This window comes from Trachinotus anak, unplaced genomic scaffold (genome assembly GCF_046630095.1).
Source record: "Trachinotus anak isolate AG129_WGS33_773 ecotype Australia unplaced genomic scaffold, CSIRO_AGI_Tana_v1 ptg000002l, whole genome shotgun sequence".
Lineage (NCBI taxonomy): Eukaryota > Metazoa > Chordata > Actinopteri > Carangiformes > Carangidae > Trachinotus > Trachinotus anak.
In genome coordinates, this window is record NW_027273853.1 from 13,720,792 (window position 1) to 13,730,592 (window position 9,801).

Consider the following 9,801-nt stretch of genomic DNA (forward strand, 5'->3'; position numbering starts at 1 on the left):
GTGTAAACAGGAAGCAGATTGTCTACTCTCAGGTGTGCTCAGCTGATTGGTTGCAGAAAATATTACAAACGAAGAAAGCAAAGGCATTTGTAGTGGTAACATTAAGAATTTAAATGAACTACAGCTGCTGGTAAAGATAACATGGTCAGTAACAATTGTAATTCATGGTTTCAACTGGTTGTTGCGGCAGATTAGACCCAGTCAGGGAGCAACCTGGTGTGTCTAATCGTTTCCAAAGGACTCCCTTTTTACCGATCCAGACTACAACGCAGGCCCAGAGCTTTCAAACTAAAACAGGACCAGCAGCATTTCCAAAACACTCAGTTTTCGAGACTCGTAAACGCCAGAGTAGTATGGACGGGAGGCGAAAGCATAGCAAAAGAGATGCTTTTTAAAATGAAAGCAGTAGTAGTGTGGACATAGCCAAAGAAGGTTCTTCTGTGTTTTCAATGGTTTCTAAACGTTTTTTAGGAAAAGAAAAGATAAATACTAACAAAAGACATGTCAGATCATGCTTCAAAACTGTTTTACCTTGGATTTAAAATGAGTTTAAAGTTATGATCCATTTTCCAGAGTTCCAGATATTGATCCCCTGAACAGTTTTACAAAAGGACGTTTTAAAGCAAGCAAAACAGATGCTTCTCTCAATATACACAGTGAATGTCTGTTACAAAAACCTCAAACAAGCCATTATTTGGTGATCAGCAAGCTTTATGCATTATTTATGTATTGCATACAAATGAGTTTTACAATTTCCCAAAGATGCGTGAAGATATGCTCTTAAAGATAAACATAATTATCAGACATTATCAAAACTTTGCATGATTATCTTCTTTGGCTAAAGGTGAGATTGGTCAGTTGTCTGCCTGAAGTTTTTTCACACAATAAAGAGATTTGGTTATTGTTGGAAGCTGCCTGAGCCCATGAAGTTGCACAATTTAAAAGCACGAAATCGCGAATGCTTGGAAAATGCACTGGTAACCTGCTGCTGACCTGCAGCTTGAGTTCAGTGTCAGGTTGCCGTTTTCTGCTGCTGGTGAGATACCATCAGGCAAGCGTGGACCAAGGTCTCTGTGGAACATTTCTGACACCTTGACAATTTTTTACCTTGAAGTGTTCAAGCTGAGATGGAGCAAGAAGTGTGCTGTATGACACCACCAAGATGTACACGAAAAATTTGGCCCCTGGCTGAATATGATAGATATCTGAGATGTGTTGTGAGTCTTTGAAGTGTGAAAGCTTTGAAGACCAATAGCAAAAATCTTACTTTAAAGACTCCACCGCAGTGAACTACTAACTACGGACTATTTTTTTACTCAAAGAAAGGTTTTTTTTTATATGTAAGTTGATGAAGCTGATGCACATTTTTTTTATGGAGCATTATATGTCACATGCTGCATGTTCTGCCATTAAATGTATGATACAAGCAGCATTCCTGCAATGCATTCAAAATGCATTCTTACAGTATGACTCTTCACCAGCATTTTATCCCTTACATAAAATGCATTTACTAGGGTGAAGCGAGTCACAGGTGGCTGTGACAGCTTTTTACAAACACAAAATGGCAAATTGTCTGGTTACTTTTTTACTTGTTGCTTAAATGCATTTCAAGTGTCATAACAGTGCATTTTGTACAGAATGTGCTAAGTGTCACAGCATATTATGTAGTACAAAACCATTGCTAAGTGTCAGAAAAGCATTTTTCTATTAAATTGTTGTGAATTAAATGCTAATTAATATGCTAATATATTATTGTAATTGCATTTTAATTATTCCAAATGCATTTTTTCTTCATTCTGGGGCATGAGAAGTGGCAACACAGAACAGTTGTTGCATAACTCTAACCCAGTTCTTTATTATCTCAAACTGAAAGATGTGGTTTGCAAATATCCTGTCACTTGTTCCTCCTCTGTGTGTGTCCGTGTCATTGTGGCAGCCCATCATTTGAGCTCTAGTGAAGTCAAAGTAAGCTCTTTCAGGTGAAACATCTGTGTCAGGCTGCTGTTTAGTCCGGGTCCTGTTGTGAAGCAACCCAGCGGGGTCAAAGACTGTGACAAGGACCTGCAGGGGCCAGACTGCCCCAGTCTTACTTTGTTAACCCATGCCTTGTTCCTGTCAGATTCCTCATACACAAGAAAGGAAAAGAGGGGGAGCTGGCACCAGCTTACCTGCCATTTGCCCTCCCATGCTGTTGCCTTAATAGCCATGAAATGTTGGACATCTTCCTGACACCTAATGGCAGAGGTTGAAGGGAGGAAAAGAAGAACAGACGTTTTCGCTAATGTTGGGGGTCAGACGAAGTTTACTGGAGCAGGCCAGCAACGAATTAGAGGAATTTTTCAGCGCAAATGGTCTCCTAGTTGCAGAGTGGAATTTGCCCCTCACTGAAGACAAGGATGGGTCTGAAGTCTGAGCATGATTTAAAATCTAGGGAGACTGGGAAAGAAGAAAGAGGGTTCAATCGAGTATCTGCAACCTAATCTGTGTGGCCAATCCCATTCATCACACATAGTCTGGTATTCAGTGGACATTTTTCAACTTTTTAACCTGCATTTTCAACATGTTATACTGCATACAATAAATATATTACATTTTACTCTCATTAATACAAAATACTCAGTTAATAACTATTTGAACCCAAGGACCTAAAACTTGAAATAACTGATGTTTTGGGCAAATGGGGGCAGCAAAAACAAGTTGATTTAAGTTTATTCACTTATTTTGTAAGCAACCGGTTGCTTATTTATACATCCAACATTTTTATTCATTTGGAGTCATGTTTCTGACTGCCTTACAAATGTGAATCCATTATTCACTCTCCTTTTAGCTCTGAGGGAAAGAAATTCAGCCTTGGGCTTATCTGCCCAGACTGCCTGCACAATGACACAGACAGAGCTGGTAAAAAAAACTCATGGGGCCAGTAGAAACTTTAAAAACTTCATGGATGTTTTGACTGTAATCCAAATTGCCAGTCCAGAGTCAAAAAATGTGGTTTCTTCAACGGAGGAAATCCGGAAAGGTATGCTGTGTGCTGCACTCTGCCATCTCCCATATAGGTTGTCCCTTTGTGCTTATAAATGTGGGGAGGACCAACGGTTTAACAGGAGAACCACACGCACACTAACATGCACAATTACATGCACTAACATGCATTTGCTGAAAGGCCAGATTTCAAAACAAAGAAGAGAGAGACTCAGATAACTACACACACCATGGGGGTGTGACTTCATTCTCAGCTCAGGATGCCATTACTCTACTATATCTTTACATAGGAAATAGTTGTTTGCACTATATTGTGGTCTAAAACTTTCTTGCAGAACTTTTAATGAAGACACTGATGTTCTATAGAGTCACGAGAGAAGGGTTTTGTGATAGTAGGATGATATAATCAGTAAGGAGACTGTTCTTCATCCAGACCTTGGCTCAACTCAATAAAGTACTGATTTCCATTAGCATCCATCCTGTGCCCTTGAGCAAGACTCTGGGTCTCTATCAGATTAAGCCTTGCTGATCTGAAGCTGACCCCTTTATCATCCCTCCGTATGTGATATGAGTATTTCCCCATGGGCATCAATCACATCACTGGAAAAACAAACAAAAAACATCTGAATTTCTAAATCAAAACAGATGAAAATCATATGTTTCTGCACATTTTGTGTTTTATTTAAATCAGTAGAAGCTGTAAAACAGGGTTCAGACAAACAATACATTCAGTACATGACACATAATAAATGAATTAAACATGGGAAAGCTCATAAATATAGGAAACTGAGTTTTTTTTTTAGACTTGCATAAATACAAATATTTCTGCTTTATGTTTTTCAAGTCTTAATTACAGGACTGAGCAGGACATTTTCCAGTTACTTTTTTTCAGCAACACAAAGGCTTCACTTTTGGTTTGAAGAGTTCTTTCTCTTTAGAATAGCCACCATAAGTAAAGGCACATTTAATTTGTGCATAGAATTTATTACAATCTGTAATCTGTAAAACAGAAAACATAACTTGGAGATATTGCCTTCATTGTTGCACACAATAATACATTACATGTCAAATATCTGTAAGATAAGAAAGACTGTTTTATGTAATTTCATCTTGTGTCGCATGAAGTGCAGCTGAACCTGTCACCACAAAACATGTGTAACCTCGGTCGCATTGCATTGTCTCCATTTTAATGGCTTTCTTCTTCTCTGGAGTCTCTCCACACTTCTTTAGCGTGGCTCTGGTGGCCACATTGTTACCTTTGGCACAGTAACATGTGACACATTTGGTAACATTTCACTGACAGACACTGTAGTATCCATCCCGTCGGACACACATAATGCAGATTCATAGAAAACTCCTTCCTCTTCTTTCATGGTCTTACTTAAAAGGAGTCTGTCCGTCTCCTGGCAAACACAGCAGACATACTTTTCACTATGCCCTTGAACCCCAGAGGCCTCTTTGTGGTCAGCTTGGTGTCCTTCATCCTGTCCACCAGCCCGTGAAACACCATGAGCACGCTGTGGTAGTTCTCAGCTGCTGACACCTCATAGAAGTGGCAGTCTGTGTTAAGAGCCAGCAGCCGGCCCTCCTCGCTCTGCACTGTCCGCCTGTGGCTCAGGTCCCTCTTGTTACCCACAATCACTATGGGCGCTTTGTCCGTGTTCAGGTAGTCTTTGGTGGACTTGATGGTCTGAATGAGCCTGCTGACGCTGTTGAAACTGGCCCTGTCACAGATGCTGTAGACAAGGACATAGCCATCTGCCCACTGGACCTTTTTCTCAAAGAGTGACGTCTCCGTGGGCAAATCCTGTGAAATCATACATTTAAGTAAATCTACAGAAACAACTCTTAATGGAAAGTACACTTTCCAATACATTTATATAAGTGCTTTACTAAAGTACATACACGGGATACTTGCTGAGTTTTTCCATTGTGTTACTTATAGTTTTACTCCACTACTTCTCAGAGGGAAATATTACTACTGTACAGCAGTTCATGCAGTTTTACAGCTATTGATAGTTACAATGCAGATTAAGATTTTACAGAGACAACGTCATAATCTTCCAAAATATAAGCTATATACTGTATTGTTATATATCAAACTACCCAATGGTAAGCAGGGTAGTTAAAATTAAGGACATGCTCACCAGCTGCAACATTTACATATTGTTCATGTTAAGAGTTCAATAATTATAATAAATCTAATAATCTAACTGTGAAATGAACTTTTATGAAATTTTTGTCAAGTAAAATTTTAAATGCAGAAACTTCACTTCTAATGGAGCATTTGTACATTTTACTATTGCTAACACCAAAAGTTATTAACAGTAACTGTTCAAATAGTTCAGTTTATCATTACCTCAGAACAAGGTGAATCCCAAATATTGAGAGTGATCTCCCTCCCATCGACCATAAAACTGTGACTGTAGATGGACTCTGCAAGACGAAAACAAAAGCTTAGTTCACGATGAAGCTCGATTGACTTGCATTTCATCGATGTCAGTAAAACAGAGTCGACACTCACCAATATCTCCATACTCTCCGATGAATCGCCGGGTTAAGAGGCGCACAGTCAACGCTGGAAAAAAACAAAAACAACAACGTTTAACTCGCCATGCACAGCAGAGACACATCATCGAGCTGGATCCGCTCCGAGGACACGTCTTTACCTGACTTTCCGACGCTCTCTGTGCCCATCACGACAACGTTGGCATCCATCTTCAATGAAGCAGCTGTGCCGAGCCGCTCTGCTCCATCTGCGTGTGACGGGGAACCTGGCGCTGCTGTGCCGCCGCCGTCGACTGACAGCCGGTTAATATAGCTCAGACAGGTGGGCGGAGGAAACAAATCATGCACAACAACAACAACAGCAGCGGTGATTCAATAAAGTCTCGCTCAAGTGATCTCGCACATGTCTCTGGAAACACGTGAATGAAAAGAAAAACTGACGTAATCGACAGGAAATAAACAGAAAAGTCCAAATATTTATTATAGTTTTATTATCCAATCCAACCTATAATCATAAACGGCGGATAGGTTGATTTTCTCAATCCACAAATTTTTTTTTTTTCATTAGTTTCTTTTCAGTGGTGTAATGTAACTGAGCAGGTTGCATCTACTGAGGAGCTGTGATTGAGTATGTTCATATTATTCTACTCCGCTATAGTTTAGATGGAATTGGTGTAGGTTACGTTTTACTCCACTACATTTATCTTACAGCAATAGCTATTTTTCAGTTCAAGATTTTACATGAAAACCTCTGACGAGCCTATAAAATATGATCATCATACCCAAAAGTACAGTTAGCTCCACCATAACCAGCTACAGCAGTAAAAGGCTGTATACTAATGGATCAGTAGTGACATCTCATGATATAATAGTATCACTCACAGGGGTATTTTTTCTGCATTGAGTAGGCCACTTTTGATACTCAGTACATTTTGCTGATAAACTTATGCAACATTTTTAAAAGCAGAACTTTTTTCTTGTAATGCTGTACTTACAGTCAGAGTTTTTAAGTTGTGAGTGTAAAATTTAAATTTCTTGAAAACAAGAAAATGTTACTGTGTAAATAACAGTTTTGGTCAAATGTATAGTCAATGTGTTTGTATCATTATGAAAAAAATATATAATAATTACAATATTTTTAAGGTTGTGTTTAGAGTTGTATTTAATAATTTCTGCATCAGAAAATATGATAAAAGCTATTAATATGAAAACATAAATTAATTAATTAACTTTTTACATCTAATCAGCGAGCCAGGCGTGTAGGAACAGAATGAGTGGATCTGAGGTAGCAAATAAAAACTCCTGCTAGACCTTCATCGGACTGAAACATTGCAGGTACACTGATTTTTGCAGTTAGAGTACAAGATTTTTTTGTTTTCTGATCATGTCTTTGAAAACGAAATGTCAAATGCCCCTTTAATCTTCATGTTCAAATTGTTAGAGAATTGAATTTTAATTATCTTTTCACCCAAAAGAGCGAGGTGACCTGAAAACTGAAGCCAATGCGGAAGTGCCTTAAATCAGCATTCTACCTAATGACCATCAGGGGGCAACTCCACTGTTGCAAAGAGAAGTCAGATTGTATTGAAGTCTATGGGAAAATAGCTTTACTTCTCACTTGATTTATTACCTCAGTAAACGTTTTCCTAATGAGTTTATGGTCTCAATCATTAGTTTCAAGTCTTCTTCAATACAACATGATGTTCTTTTTTAAATTTATGGTCCCATTTAGAGGAAAACAGATGATAAAGCAGGGTATGCATTAGGGCGGGACTACCGTGTGATTGACAGACTGTACCACACACGGCAACCTACCTCACAGTCAGGATAGAGGACAAAGTAGGTCGCATCCACCCCTCACTCCTCCTCAGCTCCACCTTCTCATCCAATTATGGTTTCTTCTGGTTTCAAAAAAAATTAAATTACAAACTCAAGGCTTTAAAATAGCAGTTCACAAACCAGTGGGTGACGTCACAGTGGGTTGCCATTAAGTGGAGTTTGCCCTTTGGCCATCACCATCTTGGTGCGCAAAGCAACTGAAGTGAGTATTAGTTACTTAAGGTGAGCCAGCACAGCAGATAGACAGACAGACAGCAAACATGTAAACAGAGGGAGTAATGCATTTTCAGATAACTGTGTTGAGCTCATCTAATAAGAGTTTCTTTTGCCTTTTTCTCAATAGCCTAAAACGTGACACATTTTAAATTCCAATATATAATGTTGCTAGCACATAAAACAACTAGGTTATGACACATTATTTTGTTTGTGTTACAACAATAACACATAAAACAATAAAAATAAACACTGAGCATTATTAATTTTATATTATTTTATGACATAAGTTTCCAGTCAAACAAGGGTGATATGATGCAGTTATTTTGTGTCTGGTGAACTCATTACTGTACTTTTATGTGTTGTACATTATTAGCATTATCTTAACCAGCTTCATGAGGTAGTCACCTTGAATACTTTTCAACTAACAGGTGTGCCGTGTTGAAAGTTAATATGTGGAGTTTCTTGCTTTCTTAACATGTTTGAGACCATCCGTTGTTTTGTGCCATGGTAGTGTTGGTATACAGCACATAGTCCTATTGGACAACTGTACTAATCCATATTATATCAAGAACTGCTAAACTAAGTAAAAAGAAACAACAGTCTATAATTACTTTAAGACTTGAAGACCAGTCAATCCCCAAAATTGCAAGAACTTTGAATGTATGTTTAAATGCAGTTGCAAAAACTATCAAATGCCATGATGAACCTGTTTTTCATGAGGACTGTCCTCAGGAAGGAAGACTTCATGAAGAAGTTCATCAGAGTTACCAGCCACAGAAATAGAGCCTACATGAATGCTTATAGGGTTCAAGTAGCAGATATATCCCAACATTATCACCTAACCAAAACCTAATTGAGATGGTTTGGGATGAGTTGGACCGCAGAGTGAAAGAAAAGCAGCCAACAAGTGCTCAACATACAGAATATGGGACCGAGAGAATAAAAAGACTGTACAAAGCTTTTCATCAAAGCAAAAGATAGTTCATAGGTCATAGTTCCAATGCCCTCAGCACATACATATACAAAACAAAGGGTGTTTATATTTGTTGCTGCAAACAGTCACCACAAGGGGGTAGTAGATTTCAATAAATGTCTTCTACAACAGATTAGCCTCCTGTGCCCAGAAAAAGGCAGGGAGTCAGACTGGACACTAATTGGCTGAACAGAAACAGAACCTCAGATAATTGGCTGGTTGTAGACTGTAATACCCACCACCCTGTGTGTTTGTGTGTGTGTGTGTGTGTGATTTAGTTTCATCTTATCCAGCTGCTCTTTTCCTGTTCAAATGTGATTTCCCCTGTTAGCTGCGCATATAAACATGTGCATAAGCAAAATACACCCAAGTATAAATCACACATGATCAGGTCAGGTTACATTAGAAGATACACCTGTCCTAAAACATTTTACATTTTCATTTTCATGTACCTCTGATTTCTTATACACCTAAAAGTCTTAAGACACCAGAAGTTTATTGAAGCTGCAGCAGTAAAACCAGCCCACAGAAACAACTCTATCATCTCTGATCTTATCTTGTATAAATAAATTATTCTAAGACTGAAAACTCAGAGCAGATGGGTTTTCAAATATTTGGCCTTTTCCATGTTATGTATGATGGCTATGATGGATTGTCTGGCATAAATTTCACACATATAAAATGTTAGGAAAAACTCAGAGATATTGCTGGAGAACACTACAAATAATACCATGTTTAGTGCTTCATAGGATACATGGACTCATTACTTGTAGTATTCAGCAGGTATGCAGGTTAGAAATGTCTGTATTTGTAGTTATCCTTGTTTACTGAAGCATTAATTGTGAATGCACAAATGTGGATATAATTGGGAACCAAGTGTAATGGAAATAGTGGTTTTCTTGTGGTATTTTAATAGCTCTATTTACCATAGGGAGAGGTGTTAATGAGACATTAATGCATGCAGTTGCATTTATGAAATAAATGCAATATTATAGACAAATGCATTATGATTAATATAATCTGGTGATTTTATTTAAAAAGACACAAGAATGTACATGACCCCTACATGAAAAACACATTAATGTGAGGAAAATTATTCAATGTTGAGAGTGTGAATGTTTATCATCAAATCCTGGTGCTTTTTTTTAATGAACTGAATAAACCAGTCCTCACATTTCTCAGGTTGTCAGTATCAGTGACCTTAATCATCATGACACGTCTGTGTGAAATTCATCACTGATATCTGAGGCACATAAAGTTTCAAGCTGGTGAAGGTGACATAT

At 38.1% G+C, this 9,801-nt stretch overlaps 1 protein-coding gene across 1 annotated transcript; it reads right to left on the reverse strand.

The window, feature by feature from the left end:
• Positions 1-3,639: 3,639 nt before the first annotated feature.
• Positions 3,640-5,841, reverse strand: LOC139633765 (ras-related and estrogen-regulated growth inhibitor-like protein). The gene is made up of 4 exons (XM_071499673.1): positions 5,652-5,841; positions 5,507-5,560; positions 5,342-5,418; positions 3,640-4,789 (listed from the first exon to the last, which is right to left on the reverse strand). Exons 1-4 carry the CDS (start codon positions 5,698-5,700, stop codon positions 4,364-4,366), a joined length of 606 nt encoding a protein of 201 aa, XP_071355774.1. The 5' UTR covers positions 5,701-5,841; the 3' UTR covers positions 3,640-4,363.
• Between the last annotated feature and the right edge of the window lie 3,960 nt (positions 5,842-9,801).

Excerpts from the sequence above, each read along its gene's own strand:
- LOC139633765 (XM_071499673.1), bottom strand. The coding sequence starts at position 5,700 with ATGGATGCCAACGTTGTCGTGATGGGCACAGAGAGCGTCGGAAAGTCA. Across the intron at positions 5,561-5,651 it reads AGAGAGCGTCGGAAAGTCAG|CGTTGACTGTGCGCCTCTTA; the intron begins GTAAAGACGTGT and ends GTTTTTTTCCAG. Across the intron at positions 5,419-5,506 it reads CGGAGAGTATGGAGATATTG|AGTCCATCTACAGTCACAGT; the intron begins GTGAGTGTCGAC and ends TTCGTCTTGCAG.